The sequence below is a fragment of the Molothrus ater genome, chromosome 13 (genome assembly GCF_012460135.2).
Source record: "Molothrus ater isolate BHLD 08-10-18 breed brown headed cowbird chromosome 13, BPBGC_Mater_1.1, whole genome shotgun sequence".
NCBI classification, from domain to species: Eukaryota; Metazoa; Chordata; class Aves; order Passeriformes; family Icteridae; genus Molothrus; species Molothrus ater.
Genome location: NC_050490.2, coordinates 4,727,914 through 4,747,545, shown reverse-complemented (window position 1 = coordinate 4,747,545; position 19,632 = coordinate 4,727,914). Strand labels below are relative to the sequence as shown.

The 19,632-nt window shown below is 39.9% G+C and overlaps 1 protein-coding gene across 1 annotated transcript; it reads right to left on the bottom strand.

Annotated features, from left to right (window-relative positions):
* Positions 1–747: 747 nt before the first annotated feature.
* Positions 748–13,958, bottom strand: CHRNB4 (cholinergic receptor nicotinic beta 4 subunit). The gene is made up of 6 exons (XM_036389609.2): positions 13,751–13,958; positions 9,016–9,161; positions 7,236–7,280; positions 7,001–7,110; positions 3,581–4,553; positions 748–1,534 (listed from the first exon to the last, which is right to left on the bottom strand). The coding sequence occupies exons 1-6, from the start codon at positions 13,803–13,805 to the stop codon at positions 1,394–1,396; spliced, it is 1,470 nt and encodes a 489-aa protein (XP_036245502.1). The 5' UTR covers positions 13,806–13,958; the 3' UTR covers positions 748–1,393.
* Positions 13,959–19,632: the final 5,674 nt, after the last annotated feature.

Genomic DNA, 19,632 nt, shown 5'->3' with positions numbered 1-19,632 from the left:
ACCCTCCCAGGCCTCAGGGATGGGGGGTTCAGCCACGGGTTGGGAGGGAGTGAATGCAGCCCTGCAGCTGCTCAGAGAAATTGCAAAGGTGTGAATGCACAGCTAAATCTTTGTACTTATCTGAGGCTGCCTGGGAATGGCAATCTAGGTAGAAATGTAGCTTGGTCTTGATGAAGGCAGGTAGGGCTGGAACTGTCTTCAGCTGTGGCTTGTTGAAGAACACAGGTTTAGGTGTCAACTAATTCCCCTGGGACAGGTGAGCCTCAAATCCCCTTCACAAGTAATAGTGGGTTTCAAGTTTGTTTACCAGGTGTTAGTTGTACTTACCAATGGTGATACAATTGTTGTGTGTCCTCACAGCACCCCAAGGCAAAACTGAGATTGGTCTCACTTGAAAAGTGCAAGGAGCCCACTTTTCTTTTTGCAGGTTACCTGGAACAAACTGTGGTGGGATTGTCCTGTGATGGGGGATCTAGGGCCTCAATCTGTCCTTTGCCAAAAAACTTTAAGACTCTGTGTGCTTCCCTAGCTGATTTGTTGAGGGTTATACTTAAATCCACATTAAAATCTGTCCAGAAAAACACACAGGTCTGTGTGTGGTCACCTGTCCTCTCATTCTTGCTGCCTTTCACCACTGTCTTCTCCCATTGCTTTCCTGTGCTCGTAGCCTTAGACTCATTAAAGTGTGTTTGTGCCCCAGATACATGAGCTGTTAAACCTGCAGGGAATTTGAGGACTAAATCTATATAAAGGAAAATTTTATGTTTTATTTCTATGTCATCACCAAGCAGAGTATTATATACATGTTTGTTTATCATACATTAATTTGGCCTTTGTTGATCCATCAGGTACCAGAGATGGCAAGCTGAGAAACCTTTCAGTGGCTACTTCAGAAGTGTTTCTGTTTCTCAGTTCAGATGTAAGTATCAAACCCACTTGCAAAGCTCTTTATAAATCAGACACAAATAACTTTGATGCATTTGAAGAAAGTAAATTTCACAGCAGTACCTTCTTTGTCATAGGGAAATTGCAGTATTCTAAGGAAAGAAAATAGCCTTCCTAAGGCAATGTATTTAAAATACATAATAATATGATGATGATGATGCCAGGATGACATCTTGTACAGCAAAAATCTTTCACTGTAATGTTCAGACTTCAAATAATTGAAAAAAGGGCAAGATATCACCAGAAGTACTGGACTCACTGAAAAAAAAATAGTTTTTTATTTGTTTTGGTTTTTTTCCTATCCCAGTAAGTCAAGTTCTATGTTTCTTTTCCCTACTCTAAGGGATGTAAGTGCAACTCACTTGGCACCTTTGTGGAGTTAACAAAGGGGAACTGAGAGCAGAATGAGACCAAATGTCTGTGTAAGTATTGACATTTAAAATAATAGCTAAGGGTTTATGGCAGCAGTGTGGTTTTGAAAAAGTGGTTGCAGAAATAATCCAACAGTCCCCAGGACACAAACAAGGACAAATATCCAGAGAAACAGCCTGTCCACTACCATGGCAACATACTTCCAATCTTCAATGACCTGGAAGAAAAAGCCAATTAAAGATATTAGTAATTTGTCATATTCTTTTGGTCTTCCTCTCGCTAATGCTGAGTTTTTGTTTATCAAAATAAAAGGAAACTGATCTCAAGGTTCAGGGAATAAACTGGCTTTAGGCTTGGTAAGGGATTTTTCTCGTACAACACATCTGAGCAGTGGAGAAAAATACAGTAAATATTTCTTAGCTTTCTTGGATACATCAGATACTGAGTGTGGCTGCCTGGTGTGGTGCCAGCCCTGAAGGACCCACACTATAATCCAATAAAGGAATTTTTTTTTCTTCAATTTTAGTTTGTAAATGCTATTAATCTGAGTGGGCAAAAATAGATGGTGTTTACTGCTGTTAAACAAGGTTAGCTTCAGAGTTCTTTTCTTATCAGCAGCCATCTTATTCATGGGGTTTAATGCATATTAATACTGTTGCTTTTATTAAAATGCCTTTTTGCCCTGCATGTGTTGTCTGTGAAAGTCATGGCCTTAGATTCTGTCTCAGACTGAAGTGACCAATTGGGCTGTTATTGTAAAGGGGAAATATATCAATCTTCATTTGCATCTCATGAATAATTTTTCGTCTTTCATTCATTCTGGTTACACAGGGGATGTCTTCACATCAGTGACTTTATCATCCTTGTCAGTTGAATAATGTCTGATATTAGACCATTACATATTTTTCCTTCAGTGCACACTTTTAATTCCCACTGCTGCTAATGGGAATTGAATGCTTCTGCAATAAGACCATATAAATGTATATGAACAGTTGTTATCAGACCATTGTGATGAGGCAAGGAAGCAGAGAATAAAGTTATGAATCTAGAAAAATTGTATGTAATATCAGAGGACCCTATGTGAAAAGTAGTAAGTGGATTTTCAATATATAAAATGCTCTTGAAAATTGTTCTTACTACCAAGTGAAAGATTGTAGATCCTTTAGTGTGTAATAATCCTTGCAAGAATTTCTGAGCTATTAGAAAACCTTTTCCTGCACTAAGAAGTCGGCTTCTCTTGAGTCAGTTTCAATGTTTACAAGCTCATGTCTAATGTTAATAGCTGAACTTCTTTATTTATATTGACAGTAATTTCAGTTAATAGAAAACATGAACTACTTAGCAGCATGCTCCTCTAGGGACTGCTGCAAGATCAGAAACCAGACTTTATTTAATCTGTTGGCTGAGGGAGGGGAAGAACAACAGGAATAGAGAACCTGGATCTCACTGTGGTCTGGATTAGAGAGAGGACAATGGTAAGTATGAGGATGATTTTTCCCAACTGTGGGCGCTTGTCTAAATAAAACCTGTGACCCTGAATTTTCCAAGCATTATTCACAGTGTTTCTATCAACTCTATTGTGCTAGCTACAGGCCTGTGAGCAGGGCAGGGGAATAGAGCAGCAGCAAGGCTTAAATAAAGTATTTCTCCTAACCAGTAATGAGTCTGGTATATCTATAAATAATGAAAGAAGTGTCAGCTCTGTTGAGGTTCTTAATCCTACCCATGGTGTTTGCCATATAGAGGGAGCTGTCTTAGTCTAGAGAAGGTGTTTGCAAAGGGCTTCTACCAATTTTGCTAAATTCTCCTTCTGTGCATTCATTAGGTAAATGAATGCATGAGCTGCAGGAACATTGTTTCTGGTTAGCTTGGCCTGGCCATGGATCGAATCACAGTCTTACTGATTCACAATGGTGAAAAATGGTCTATTTCTAACCTGGAACTGAATATTGTTTTCTTCCCCTGCCAATCACCACTTGAATGTGACAACAAAGCTTTTTTAAGAGTGTTTCATGACTTACTGAGCAATCAGCAAACTCTTTTTGTAGAAATAGCCATGTTATTTATCAGGAGACTATTTGCAGTTATCAAATTACTTTTCATTAGTGGCATAAATTATTTCCTCTTATGAGCTATATCTAGAATCTCTCTAAAATCTTGACAATAGCTAGAGAGTTCAAAAATGCTTTCTGAGGAATAGCATGTTACAGAGGAGGACAGAAGATGAAGTTTGGAAGGGCAGGGATTTCTCATTTTTACTTACACTCTGGTCGTTGTCATCGCTTTTCATGTGCTCTGCTATAAAACTGACTCCATCAATTGCTTCTCGCACTTCAGGAGAAAACTTCGCACCTGTTCTTAACCTAAAATCTCGATGACTGCTCACATTGTCTGGTGTCTCAGAGACTTTCATATCATATCTTTTGGCAGAAGCTGTATTCAAAAAATAGGTAGAGTTCTTGTAGAAGTCAGATTGCTCCATACAAGGATTCTCTGCTTTTGTCTTTTTGCAGTTGCATGGCTTTTGCCGTGGAGAATTATTTTCTGGGCGCTTCATGAACAGGTAGGCCGGGAGCCTTTCAAGGAAAACCAGCTTTACCCAAGGGGGCATAGTGTGAGTACTTGGAGATCTGTGGTGGACATTGAGCACACAGACACTGGTAACTATTGAGAAGGTCACCAGCACCATTGTAAACATGAGATACTTGCCAATCAGTGGAACATCTAGAGATGTTGGAGGGACAATTTTGGAGATCAGCAGCAAGAACACAGTCAAGGCAAGCAACACAGATATGCATAAAGTCATTTTTTCACCACAGTCTGAAGGCAAGTAGAATACTAGGATGGCTAAGGATGTAATTAGCACACAAGGAATGATAAGATTGATGGTATAAAAAAGTGGTTTCCTTTTAATAATGAAGTCATATGTCACATCGACATAATTGGGGTCCAGAGGGTTTACAGTCCTTCTTCCTGGGAGTGCTACAATGTCCCACTCTCCGCTTGGTGTGAAGTCGTCCATGCTCGCCGTGGAAGTCTTAAGCACCATATCAATTTCTGTGTGGTCGTAGGTCCAGGAGCGGAACTTGAGGGTGCAGTTTTGTTGGTCAAATGGGAAATGCTTCACCTCAATCTTGCAGGCACTCTTGTAAATGGCCGGTGGCAGCCAGCGAATGCTTCCGTTGTTCAATACAATGGCATTTGTGTACAGCGAGACCTCGTACGTGCCGTCCGCACTAATGAGAGGAGAAAAGAGAAAGGGGAGGAAGTGGTAAAATATTAGGAGGAAAACCAGTTCAAAACAGAAAAGGTCTGACATTCTTGATCTTGTGGGCCCCAGTTCTGAGAATCAAAGCTTAGTAATACTATTATTCTGAAATCTATGCTGTAGGGAGCTATAACTTGATAGGGAGATTAATGTATGCATTCCTCCCAGTGAGAGAGTTGATTTTTGGTCCAATACTTACAGAAAAAACCTTATAAAATTATTATTCAGTACCAAATACACACCTCTGTTTTATCCAAAGAAATCAATGTGTTTTGTAAATGTTTGCTCACATAATTAAAGCTTCCTACATCTCTGAAGGCTAAGCAAAAATAAGTTCATCCCATGTGAAAACAGAGATACCTTCGATTTGGAGTGTAGCCACTGCTAAGAACACAGAGCAACACTCCTAAATGACTTGGACAAGGAAATAAGGATGAGCTGCATTAGTTAGAAATGCAGGGAGAGTGTAGGCAGAGGAAATGTAATTATATAGCTTATTTATTGCATCACTCCAGTTAATGTTTACTTATTACAAAACCAGAACAGACAAGCCACAGCATTCTTAGTGCCCACAAATAATCTTGGCTTTGTATCTCTTCCTGAATTTCCAGCAGGGGAGTCTTCTATGTTCTGATGGGCCTTTTAACTTAGGGAGAAGATCATTATCAGTCAGAAGTATCTTCTCTTGCCCAACAGTGTGGGCCAACAAGGTTGGGCTGTTTAAGCCCTTAAGTATCCTGGGGTAGTGTTTGTTGACAAGGCATCATGGAAAATAGTTCTTTCAGTGCTAAGGGTGATTTTTTTTCCCCTAAGCAGGGAAATGCTACAAATATCTATGGCTTGGCACATGTGTCTGAATCAGTTAGGTTTGACTCTGGAAAGGGCTCACCTGGGTGAGGCAGTGAGAGCCTGGCACTGAACTGAGACCTTTGCAGCTAATTCATGCAGAGTGAAACAACCAGATGTGGAAGTGAGTGGCTACAGCCACTAATAGGGGTCATTAGTTCATTGCCAATAAGATAACTATTTTTTGAGAAATGAATTGTATCTTAGTTCTGACATACCTGTACTCCCAGAGTTACCTTTGCCATCATGCCATGCCATGTGCTGGGCAGAATCCTGGGCTGGGAGTATGTGAGTTCTGGTGCTGACTGTCCTGTCTCAGTGGTGGGAAGAGGCTGGGCTGCACTCCCAGAGCCCTCTGCACAGGCCCCAGACAGAGCTGTGGGCATGGGGACACGCTTTGTGTTTTCCTGAGCCCCTCAAACTGACTGATGCCTGTGAAACTCTGCTCCAGCAGCAGGAAGTTACATGGAGCTGTCCTTTAGCTAAAATTTAATTGAAGCTTTGTACTAATGTAGAAATCCAATACAGTGAGGCTTGTTCCTGTGCGTTTAAGAAACCTTTTGAAAATATTCCTTTCTATTTTTACAAACTATTAAACGGTATCACTTGGCCAGCAGCAAAAAGAAGCAGAGGGCAGAGGCACAATTTACCAGAACAAGCTTTGAGCAGGCAGACTATATCCTAATCCACTGGCTGAATTATTTTGTGACTCATACATTAGATTTAAGTGCTCATCAAATCTGGTTTCCAGTAGTAGGATTCCAAGGACTTAACTCAGTTATATATAAACCTCCTGGGTTTCCCATCTGTATATGTTCATAAATCATCGTGTGTTCATGAATTCATTGGTTTTCAAAGTATTATAAAAGTATAAATTTTGATAATTTAAAAAAAAAAATCATCCACTTCAAGGTTTTGCTAGAGACTTAAACCAAAGCAGAACAAAATTGTCAGTTCCTTTGTTTGAAAGAGGAACTAGGTATGATATTTTTCTCAGTACTATAAAGCAACAGGGTCAAATGTTGACAGATTTGTTGTGTATTCATAGAATGGGCTTTTTCAATGCTTTATGAAAATGGAATATAACTTGGGTTTTCTACATGAATATGAACTCCTGGAGTTATGGTATGTGTGAACTTTGTAACAGATTTCTGTCCTGGGGTCTGTGATAGAAGAAGGAGTGGGGAAGAAGAAAACAAAACTATATCTCAGCCCCTAGGATGTCTGATAAAATTCCAGATGTCTTCTTGCAACTGCACTTATACCTACAATTTATTCTTTCCATACAGTCTATTTTCATATAAATCTGTCTTAGTTGTGAGCCTTGGCATGCATCCTGTGCTGTAACTGCTCATGCTGCAGACATCTTCCAGCTCTGCTGGAATTTCTTTAACCAGAGTGCTGATGATGAAAATTATCTTTGAGCCCAGTAGCCCAGTCAGATACACTTGCTACTATCTAAAAGTGACAAAATTCAGTTTTAAAATTTTACCAGACCTGCTTCATCGTTTATGATGTTTCTTCCTTGGTTAAAATTTTGTCTGTGTAAACTGCAAGAGTTTTACTTACTTATTGTAAAGGACAATGTCTGGTAACCAGATGTGTTTTGCAGGTATTCTCAGCTTATTTATTCCTTCATAGTCAGAGGGCTTCCAAGCCAGCCGATAATCAATCCACTCCTAAGAGAAGAATTGGACAGCAGTGATGGGAGTGTCCAGAGCAGCACTAACAAAATAATCATGTGATGGAGTGAGAGCAGTTGGATTTGTGGTTTGCAAGAGCCATTTCTCTGTGGCTTTGTTACCTGGTTCAGCCAGACGTTCGTAGTCATGATCTGCTCTCGTTCGTTCTGCAGGGGAAAAAACAGAGACAAAAAGTGGCCTCTAAAATGTTTCACTTCATTGCAGTAATAAGATTTATTCAGTGGGTTTTTAAGCAGGATTTTGTCTAGTGTATTTCAAGACAGTTTCTCTGAGGTACAATGGCCAGTCTTGTACACATACTAATGATAAGTAGTAACCCCATAAATGTAGAATTCCAAATGCCTTTTAACAAGAACAGTTATGGCAGGAGTGAGTGCAGTTATTTGGAAACAATAACCACCACTTTGCTAAGCTGGTTTCCCATCCCACCCCACCCCACTTCTCTACCTTGATTTGAAACAGAACGGACAGTTGACTATCAGGGAGGCCTATATGAGGTTGTGTGAGGTTGGTGTAAGGTTTGCCATGTATACCATGTCTCTAGACAGCAGTCCAGAAGAGAAACCTCTCTGTAGAAGATCTGTCAGGAGGATTTCTGCAGGAAAATGAGTTAATTCTCTGATCCTGAAGATGCTTGAGATTGTTGGAGTCTACAGATGCCTAATTTTGTTCTGCTCAAAGAGTGAGGCTATAGAGGGATAGGGACTGAGCTGTGCTGGTCTTGGTCTTTGCCCATTCATCCACCTTGCTTAGGCTGTTGATCACCAGAGTCTCACCTCCCTTTTTATGCCCAGAATCTGCAGTCTGGGGGGACACTGTGCTCATGGTGTAGTGCAGGATGTAAGGTGTCCTGTCTGTGTCCAGATGGAGCTCCCCAGGAGAGAGAGCACTTAACTAGAATCATCTGGTATGCATGGCATTGAATCCTGAGTGTATATATATATATACATCTCTGACTATCTATATATATTATATCCAGTCTGCATGGGTGTATGAAACCTCAGCTATTTGTACAGTTTCCCTTACAGTCCAACAGAGTCTTTCTCATTTCCTCTTGAATTTCAGAATATACATTCTTTATGTCTCTAAAAGTTTGCAGCAGTCCAGTCACTAGCCCTTACACAAATTCTGACAGGAGGCAGTCATCTGTATCTTCTCTGTCTCTCTCAGGGAGAGCAGCAGAGTTGAAAGCCCAGTTCAGGAAATTATTCCCACTTATATACTGGCTCTTGTTGTCACTGCAGTTAATGCTAACCTCTCTTAGTAAAGATGTGTTTATACCTTGTAATAACTGTCAAACACATACTAACCTTGTGGATGAAAGACCCACTGAAGTAATTGTTATTGAATATGAGGAGTTGCTTTCATGAGGATTATTTTAACCATGTTAAGCTATTCCAGCCAGAACTAATGTGTGTTTTTCTTTACAACATTCCAGTGTTCTTTATTAATATGCCTGATATGTCATGTGATTTGGATGTGGCTTTGTAGCTCGTTTTCAGGCCATTGAAGCACTTCAGTAGAAGATGGATTAGCATTCCCCTGATGGTGGATAGTGTGCACTGTCCAGGATAGGTCTGACCTGGGGGAACTTACAGTAGCTGTACTGAAATCAGTGGAATGATTTTGAATTTTAGCTAGATGGAATTCTATTGGATGAAGGTCTGGCCCCAGTCCTTCAAAGCTTAGGCATAGACTGATTTTCCCATTGTAGCTCCATTGTGAGGTCTAAAACCAGTAAATTGTGTGTATGGGCTCTGCCTATTAATAGTGTTACACAAATGAGAAAAGAGCAGAGATGTAGCAATGCCAGTATAACTATTAATTCGAGTGCTGTGCAGGTAGTACTGAATGTCAAGGCATAGCCTAGTTTGAACTTACCACACTGATAAGCTGTGCCAGGGAAACCTGCAGTTCTATGGATACCAGCTGGGAGGAGTTGACAGCTGGTCGAATTAACTTATTGTACCTGTCAGGACTCAGTAGGTGGTTCATTAGTTTTTCTTCAGCATCTGCTGCCATGCTTCCTGTAAAGCATCACAAAACAGGATTATGGAAGGGACACTAAAGTGACATGAGGTAGGGCTCACAGAATATCTGTGCATCAGATCGTCTTTGGGAAATAATGACAGCTTTTGATTTTCTAAAGACTTGTGTGAACAGGAGGATACAGGGCTTGCACTGATATCTGTTCTACTGAAGTTGGCTGTTTCACAGAGCACAGATCAAAGCAGATCCCTTTCAGGGTTTTTTGCAATAAAATGTGAATCTCAAATTGGTAGATACTTTTGGGATTACACTCAGAAATAGAAGCTGGGAGCAAACCACCCTCTTGATTGCAGGGGAAGAATTATTCTATGATCCAAAGAGGGGGGTTCAGCTGTGACTTCTCTGTCTAGTGCTGTAGGAGACAGAGTTGCAGTTACAAATACAAATTTAAAGACTCTATGTAGAGAAAACCAAGGGATAAGCTTTAGGAGTCATAAAGGATTTTTAAATGACTGGGGACTCTCTAGTAGCTAGTGATGTTTCTGTTTCAAAATTTGAAAACCCTAGGCAGTATGTTAGACTTACTTTATGTGGAAGTAAAACCTGTTTTGTGGACCAGCACAAATACTGTAAATCTTTGCCAAAGCTGGAGTCCAGTGACTACAAAATACAGTATCTACAGGTTACTATCAAACAAGCCTGAACATTGCCTGTGGAGCAGAGCAGCTTCTGGCACAACCCCAGGGTCATTTATTCTGTTCTCATGTGTGCTTTTTAAAGTCACTCCAGTGGACTTTCAAACCATTGTTGACCACCTGGCCATACTGATGAGCAAGGTCCTGATGACATCCTGCTGACAGAACTGAGCCAGAGACACTGTGCTCTGTGTTGGGCAGGTCTGGGTTGTGATGCTGATGAAATTACTGTGCCAGTGAAAACAGGTTCCAATACAATGGATAGAATACCTCTTCCATACCTTCCAAAGGTCACCTAATCCAGCTCACCTAATTCACACCTAGACGTTGCAGAAATGAGGGCAGTGTCCTTAGAGCATACATGCTTCATTATTTCCCAAAGCAATTTCACACAGTAAAAAACACTGACTATGCAAGTATTTTAAATTTGTGGTACATTAATTTGTTTTGGGGTTTTTTTATGTTGTAGCATATCCATGAAATCTGGGGAAAGGCAGACACCAAAAGGTCAGGATCAAATAAGCAGCCAAAGTTCGTGTGCATGTCTAGAAGGTGCCACATTTCCTTGTGAACTGGGCTGCAAGTTGATAGGCTGATAGTGATAGGCTCTCTTTAAACTTGAAATTCTTCTGAATCCAACCTGGGTTCAGAACCTAAATACCCTAAGACCTTCTTGGTTCTGATCCAGTGAGAAAGTGGAGTGAGGTAAAAGGAAAGATTATCAAACAGAGATTTCACATCTAAGAACAACTTCTACTCAAGCTTTGTGGAAAGCTTGAGGTAAACACCAGGCTTAATTTAATTCTTGTAAGACCAGCGTAGGCTGTGGTCTGGTAGCCCAAATTCTCCACCTATACTTGACTATAACATTGTTCTTCAGAATAGGCTTTTCAAATACTTTCCAAGGCATTTGGAAAAACAAATTTGGATGAATGTATCTGTGTTTGTTGGGTCAGTTTGTTTTTTGATTTATACTTGCTTTGTATCTCCCTTCGAGTCATTATAAAAGCCCTATACCATGTGATATTTTAATATGACATTTGTTCTCAATGCAAGGTGCCTAATCAAAAGCTTATCAAGCAAGAGCTATGCTGAATCTTGCTAAGCTTCAGATTCTGGGGGTGGTTTTCTTGTGTGTAGCAATCAAGGAAAAGCTAAATTTGATACTGTGAAGAAAAGAGGGCTGTGCTCTAGGAATGAATCTTGTGGTTATAAGATAGGTTAGAAATCCTGTGGTAGTTCAAGAGAGAATCCTTGTTAAATTTTTTTTATTGTGTTCTTTGGTGGAGTTTTATGTTGGGTTTATTTATAGTAGTTTTTTTAGTAGACATTCCTACTGTTGCATATGTAAGTGATGTAAACATATGGCTATAATTCAAATATAAATAAATTGTCAGTTGGTTTGTTTCATTCAGTGGTCACTGAATACTGTTAGCAAAGATGTGAATTCTTGTTTGAATTGTTAACTGTGTTTTCACTGCATTGCTGCCTTTGTCTGTGGATATTCCAGCACGGAGAGTATTTGCTAAATGGGGAGTAAGGAGTAGGAACTGCAGAATATTTGCAGAAAGCTAATTCTGGATTTGTCATTAGTTTTTACTCTGAAACCTGCTTTTAGCAATCATAGTCGTCTGGTCTGCAAATCCAAACATGTTGTGGAGTCTGCATATCTGATGAGAACAGCTCAGATTTCCAAGTACTGACTGTTAATAAACTTTGTGTGGATTAATGGCAACCATGACTTTAGTTATAACAAATATTTATTCAACAATGAATGCCTTTGAGAAATTATTATCTGCTCTTAGTGAAGGCATTCCTTCACTAGGGATAATCCTTTATAAAATTCCAGCCTTTGTAACTTAGTAATCAGAAATAAAGGGGCTGCTGTCACCTGTATCATACACCACTAGATGTCAGCCCTGCACTGCATTAAAACCTGTTAAAACCGATCCCAGTAAATACTGGCGAGAAATGAGTGTTTGTTGTCTAATTTTTACAGTCTACTTTCCATTAACAATCTACTTATAAACCAGATGGCAACTAATGAGAACAAAATTACCAGGCATCCAGTTTCATCTTTATGTGCACTGTGTGTCAGTAGCCAGGCCTTTGAAACGTCTCTTGTTCCTCTCAGGGTGGGAAGAAATGGAAGTGCAGTTTTCCCCACAAACTGTTGGTTTTGTTGTTTTTGGTTTTTTTTTCCAAATAGCAGTAACCACCAGAGATAGTGCAGACGGTAGACTGATGCTTTTAGACAAATTATTTTAACAACAACGATCAAGCAGTCCTAATTTGGGAGTGGAGCATCTTTGTGTACTGAAAGCAGTAATAAATAAAGCCCATTGGGGTGAATCCTGAGCTCTGGAAATGATTTTGGCTTCACTGAACACGCTGCACATCTGCTCTGTGACAAGGAGAGCAATCACCACATACCTTGCAGTACACATTCCTCAGTAAGTTTGTTTTCTCTGTGGGACTATGAGCATTAAAAAAATTGCACCAAGATGCTTCCAATTTCACAGCAAAAGAAACTAAACCACTGCTGTGGAGACTTTCCTTTTTACATAGTCTAATTTAAATACATAAAATGAAATAACTAGACATCCTGTTTGATTCCAGCATAATAACAAATTAATTGGAGTGATTTCCACAGAAAAGAATAAGGAGCAGTGCTGAGAGATACAGGGAAGTTCACTGTTATTACTGTCTACATTTCAAAATGTAACATAAGACATATTTCTAGTGTTTCTCTGAACTCAGTTCTTATAATAAATGTTGAAATAATATTTGTTTAGAAGTAGCACTGTAGCATGTGTTACTATTTTAATCCTTTACTCTCTCACACATAAGTGACATACCAAGTTCCCATCTGTAATTAGTAAAGAACAAGTAAGAAGCAGCAATAAAGCAGTCCCATTATCTTTGAAATTACTTCATCATGTTGTTACTTCTCAACATACTCTGAAGCAAAAAGATTTTCATAACCTCCTAGAAGAACACATGCTGATTTGAAATATTTTTGTTCCAATGGAAGTAGCAGTGACTTTACTGTATTTTAAAGGTTTTTAATTTTTACACTGCAATTAATGCAAATAAAAAAGGAAATACTCAGGGGTTTAGAAATGTATAATTTAAAAATCTGAAGTGGGCCCTCACTCTCCTTTTGTCACAAAGCAGATGTTTCCTGAAGTTGCCTTTCAGAGATGGAAGAAACAAAACAAGTGTGGAATGAATAGACAAAAATGGGAAGTGTGTGATCTGAGGATCTTGGTTTAGTTTCAGCCAGTTTCTCTCAGAGCACTTCAGAGGAGCCTCTCCATGGGAAGAAGTTCCCATGCTAAATGCACTATTTCATGCTGCTGTCAGGCTGTTGTATTGGCTAAAACATATCCAAGAAATCCTGACAGACTGAGGGAAATGTTCTTGTATAAAAGGCATAACTATTATATTTTTTGTAGCGTATATTTACATATGACAACTTAATTTAAACTGTTTCCATTCTAAAAATTAGGAAGTGTGAACTTTGCAAAATATTGGAACTTGAGAAAATAATGGTAGAAGGATGAGATCTGTCATATTTACGGATCATGTTATGGCTCATTTTTTCACCTTCAGTACAATATGCTGCTTTTCCTATCACAGATGATCCTGGGAGCATCTAAAGGGATATTATTTAGTCATTATCACTGTCATGTCCTACAGTTATGTAATTTTATATCCAACCTGTCTGTCCATATTCGTCGTAGTGCATGTGCTGATACCAAACAAGCCCAAAACAGCACTAAAATAATCAATTTTATACATCTCTTAAAGCCAGCAGCCTCCTGAGGCAATGGTTATGAATTGTCTGTGAGCTCATGCCACTGCCCTGCCTGTTACCCCCAAAAGCTCTGACTGTTCTGAAACTGTAGGAGAAAGAAAAGGTCACTTACCGTTCAGACAAAAGGAGCCCACCACAAAGAGAACGAGGCTGTACATTTTCCTCATGGCAGTAAGAAGAAGTGGACTCCTGTTCTTCAGCTTAGACAGCTGGCAATAGGCTCTGTTGGCAGAGATGCACAGGCAAGAGATGTAGAAGCAAACCTGAATCTTGGAGGTATGAAATGCCTGGAAAGAGACAGACAGTAGGACCTGACAGAAGCGTTCTGCAAAGTGCAATTTTCGTGAGCATAGTGGTCCCTCCCCCTTTGCAGCTGTTTAAAGAGCTTTGTGAAGAGGAAAAGCAAATAAGAAGAGTGAACATAATGTGATAATGTTGAAAAAGAGGAAATGAAAGAGCAAGCTAAGGGACATGATGTGCAAAACACAACTGCTTAATTCTTGCTACTAGATAACATTTAAAAGGCTTTCTGATTAATGAGTGCAGTGGGTGAGAATAGCTGTGTGGGAAGAACTGGTTAAACTTCGTGCCATAAAACCTCTTAGTGTCAATAAATTATAGCCCCAGCAGAGGGTTATTTTCTGTGTCAAGAGAGAAAGTTTAGTACCTACTGCCAACCCTTTTTGACTCCAAGCCCACACATGTGATTTCTTTAAACTAGAGCTCCAAAAAGTTTTTGGGAGCACTGAGAGAGGAACAGAAAACTTGTTGTCATTTGCATGTGATAGGATTTTTAAAAGAAAGCTAAAGCAATATGTGGTGAAGTAGCAGTAGGGATAAAGACATTCCAGAGGAGCATTTAGAGAAATTCTGTGGAATTCATCTTTAGAGCTAAAGGGTTTAGCAGACTATAGAGTGTCATGTGTTTTGGGACTTACAATGGGAAGATTTGTGTAGAAGGAGGGGGCAAGAAGACCTTATGTGCTCTTTGCAAGCACTGTAGGACAGGCCATGGGATATATACCCCATGGGATAGAAAACAAACCAAACCAATTTTGATCCCCTGTAACATAACTTTTCTATATGTACATGTAATCAATTTTGTTTAGAGGTGCATTTATTGTATTTATGCTGTGCAAATATCTCAGATGATAAAAAGTTCTGTGGATTATATAGTGGAATTGATGGTTGATGACTTCTGTGTACTCAAAAAAATTTCTCAGCACACTGTTGCCTTATTGTTAAACATCCCAACATTAATGTGCTGGGTTTGTTGCAGATCTTAATTAGTAAATTGAGCCTTGAATCAGGGGTCACCTGATACCAGGTGCAAGTTCCAGCCTTTATTTTCAGTCTTTTTTTCTGCTTTCATCACCCCCTTTTTTTTTATTCACTATCAATTAGCTAGAATTGGTTTAAATTGGGACTGTTTAGCCTGGAGAAGAAAAGGCTCTGGAGACCTTAATGTGGCCTTTGATACTTAAAGGGGCTTATAACAAAGAGAAGGACAGATGTTTCAATAGGACTAGGGACGATGTTTTTAAACTAAAAGAAGTGGATTCAGTCTAAACATAAGGAATTAATTTTTTACAATGAGGATGTTGAAACACTGGAACTGGTTGCCCACAGAACTGGTAGATGGTAGAGGCCCCATCCAAGGAAATCAAACCAGACTGGACGAGAGTCTGAGCAATTTGGTCCAGTTGAAGATGTCCCTGCTCATTGCAGGGCAGAGTTGGACAAGATGATCTTTAAAGATCCCTTCCAACTGAAATTATTCTATGATTCTAAATAGTGTGGGACCTAAGAGGGATTGTGAATGGTTTCAGTAAGACAGAACAGTCACGGTGAGGAAATCTAGTTGACTTTAAAAAAACAGTGCAGTCCTAGTAAGTACCTGTAAATAGATTAACTGCATGAAAGTATAACACTCTTTCTGTTTTTCTGATGTTTAATCAACAGCATGTAAAAAGAGACTATAGAAAATTCTTCTCTTGCAACAGTCAAAAAACCTAGGAGGTGTGTCCCAAGTAAAGTCTTTATCCTGAGCCTTCCACTTTGTGCTTCTCACGACAGTGTGCTTGTCAGGTACCTTGTCAGAGGCTTGTACATCAGAGACCTGGCTCCACTCCTGAGCCTGCTGGGCAAGATTGTCTCTCCTAATGTACAGGGAATTGCTTTCACAGAGCTGAACCTTCACTTAATAAGGGTGTGTTTGAGCAAAGCACCAGTGTGATGGGGAAGAAAGACTGCATCTGTTTCTCTGTTGTTACATTCTGATATCTGACCTGTTTCTCCCCAAAGGCAAATCTTCCATCTGCCAACGCAGCCTCTGTGCTTTGCAGTGGCTGTAGAAGGAACAGATGTGAGGTCCCTGAAGTCACCGTGCTTGTGCCATCTTACACTGCTCGGTGTTGAGAGCTGAGTAGCAGTTCAGGGTATAGCAAAACAGCCTGGGGTTGCTTCTCCAAAGCAGTGGAGCCTCACAGAGCCAAAGGGTCACAGACCATGCGCTGATTGCTCGGGTTATCCTGCTGAAGCTGAGGTGGAAGGGAGGAATTACCACAGCTGGTTTTCACACACCTCCCTTTGCCGTCCCCTTTCAGTCGTTCATGCCGATAGAGCACTCAAGGTCTTCCTTCACCACTCGTGCTCTGCTATTGTTTTCCCCACAGTGATGCTGCAGGATTCCATTTGTTCATTAAGCTGAGGTCCCGAAATGAAATGCCTTTTTATCAGACATTAGCATATGTGCTATTGTGGATTTGCATGTTAATGCACTGTGAAAGCGTGGGAATGGCACGGCAGGGAGCCATCCCTGAACTGGCCGGGGTTGCTGCTGGTGATGCTTTGCATGCCGTAGGTATTAGAGCTCTCAGATGCATCAGGAATGCAAGACGTTCAAGTGTCCCGGGAAACTGGCAGTCCCCTTCTGGGGATTTATCGGGGTGATTTCCAGCTGCTGTTTGCATTAGGAAAGAATCAGTCAGAAATGCTGGAGATTCGATTTCAAAGTGGAAGCAACCTAGGGTAGAGCCAGCTTCCTTAATGACACAAGTACAGGTACAGGGAGTTTGCTACAAAAATAAATGCTCTGGGTGGAAGGGCACAGTTATTTTCAATTAGTTGTGATGCTGAAATGAAGTTTCAGAAAACATAGAACTGACTTAATGTTACACTAACAGAACAGCTATCACTTTCTAGTTGAAAATTACTACAGAAAATATCAACTAATGGCAATTTTTCCCCCCTAGCCCCTTTTAGGTGTGAAGGTAATAATATCTGCCAAAGTCCTGACTCATGTCATCAGCAGCAAGGCTTACATTGCTTTCTGTTTGGTTGAAAAATGGAACTTCTGCAAATACCCAGAGGGTTCTGCAGGTAAAATCCTGGTTTTCCCTACTCACCACTACCTAGATGAGCTCATTAGAACAGCTGTACTGGAGCTGACGTTTTGCATTTCTGGAATTTTTTTCATTACAAGTGCACTTACAGTCCTATTAGAAAAGTGGGATGCCTCAGTCATTCTGGTGCTGATGTTTTTGGGTTAAATTGTACTGCTGCAGCTTCATTTCACAGTGCTGTAGTGTAGCCCGATTTAAAATCTGCAAGGCAAAACAAACCTGTGGCACTGTAGTTCCAGTAACTGTCAGCTGGATGAGCTTAGCTAGGTCCTCACAACTGTTAGTAGAAATTAGTGGGAAGGGCAAGGGTATGTGAAACATTTAGTCTTCTGTAATCTAAAGCTTTGGAATTTAGGAAGCTTTTTTTGGATTAGTAGATGCTTTATACTGGAGAACTAGTTTTCATCCAGAGGCTTACTCCACAGTGATGGACTGTGTCTGTGTGGGTAATTGTGTCATAAAGTCTGTGACCCACAGCATTCATAGATGCATTTGCCTTCCCAGATGGGTTCTAACCATTTTGTACAGATATTTGTAATAAGCTGCCTTCAGGCAACACAAAACACCATCAAGATTTTGCAAAGGGCGGTGCAAAACAGCTATGGATGATACCAAATTATCAGGTAAATAACACTCCTTTAGGGTTACAAATGATGATACTCTATGTTATCCCATCAGAATCTGCTCCAAACCCCAAAAAGTTCCAGAGAATTGCCACTCATAGCATGGGATGATGTTACTAACAGGAATGACTCAGTAGCAATGGATGCAATTCCACCTTTCATGGTGAAAATGCAAATTATTATGGATAACTTAAAAGCCACCTTTCTGCTCTGGAATATGCCTGATGGCAGACAAGTCACCCCTCAAAGCCAGTGCTTTCCTTTTCTGGTTAATTTTGGAACTTGTTACCATGTATTTGTGAGCTACAGGTGTGTTGTGTTGGTAGAGTACTTAGGCAATAATACTAAGCCTCTATCACTCACTGATTACTTTCACCATTTTAACCTTCAAAGTGCACAAGTGTAACAAGTCCAGAGAGCTCTCCAAAGCAGTGCAGAAGCATCAGCTGGAGGTGGTTATGCTATTTTGGAGCTGGTATTCTTATTTTTATTAGTCTTCTTTTGCTTCCTCTTACTTGCTTTGAGATTTACTGCAGGAAAACCTGCTGAGTGCCCAATACAGGACTGGCCAACAGTCATGCATTCTTTGAAGACATTGGAAATGAAGCTGTAGCCTTTCTTGCAATGCCTGTATTTTGTATGAAGTTAATTAAAAGGAGCTAAATATTTGCACATCTTTGGCAATATCAATGTATTCTATATACAGCATAAGCATTTTTGTGTATTCTCACTTTCTGAAGTAAAAACTCTAAATGTAGATTCCAGGAGTAGGAAACAATATCTTAAGTTTATCTATCTTGCTACATTATTCTAAATAAGAATCTCTTCTTGTTTACCCGCCAAATCAGTGTAGTTGCTGTGCAGTTTCCAGCTTTGGTGTAACCACACAGTGTACTACATCTCTTGGTAAGGTCCATTTATAAGTTTTTAGTATTCACAGTGTTTTCCAGATTCAGTAGAATTGCCTTTTTTATTCCTCATCACTTTCTTTATTATCAAAGCCTAAGAATCAGTTACTAAGGATTTATTTCCAGCTTTTTTAGTATTTACACCTTTCTACTGAAATATGTGGAAAACCCTATAGCAAAAACCTACAGCAAAAACCTATTTATCATGGGTATCAAAAATTGTAATGCATATAACATTGCTGTGAAATACAACATCATTATCCCAAAAGTAAAGAGTGAGCAGCCTGTGCTAAGGCAAATGCACAGTCAACTATGCATATTGAAATTTTAGTACCATTTACTACTGTGTTTTCTGCAGTAATTGGTAAGCTATTGAGAAAAGCTCTACTGTCTGGCAAAAGTAGATGCTATGAATAAATCAAACATGATATTTTCAGGCTGTTGTGAATTTATTGTTGCAGGGCCAGACCTGCACATCTGCTTGGACTGTAGAGTGATGTGAGTTTTATCCATGAGGCTGGCAAATTTTGTACTGGCCAGACTTGTATTAGAAGGGTAACTTTTTTGGCAGTAAAATGATTTTCCTTCTCAAGATGTCTCTCTGTGCTGCAGGATGTTAATAGCAATAGATAAGTACATACCTGGTCATCTGGAAAAGCCAGCAGTGCTGTGGTGCAGAACACATTCACTGCAAAATTGGGAAGAGTTTTACTTGAATTCTAACCACTGCTCTTCAGTGAGACAGAGCTGCTCACTGCTACCTCCTTCCTTGCTTTCATGTTGGGCCCCTGCCAGGGTAGTAATGGCTCTTCTGTACACTGGGCTTTTAGGATGAGACATGGGCATTTGTGGATTAATCTCCTGTTACTGAGATCACTTGTGTGCCAGGAAAAAATAAACTGTCAACTGTTTGTGGCACAGTGCAAAGGTTTCTCTCTTGCACCCATGGTGGAGGGAATCATAACTTCTGTATCTGCACATCCCTTCAAATGGAGGAGGAGGAGGAGAAGAGTCAAGGACAGCTGTACTGTTTGAGCTTGACCTTTTTATTTAGAACTG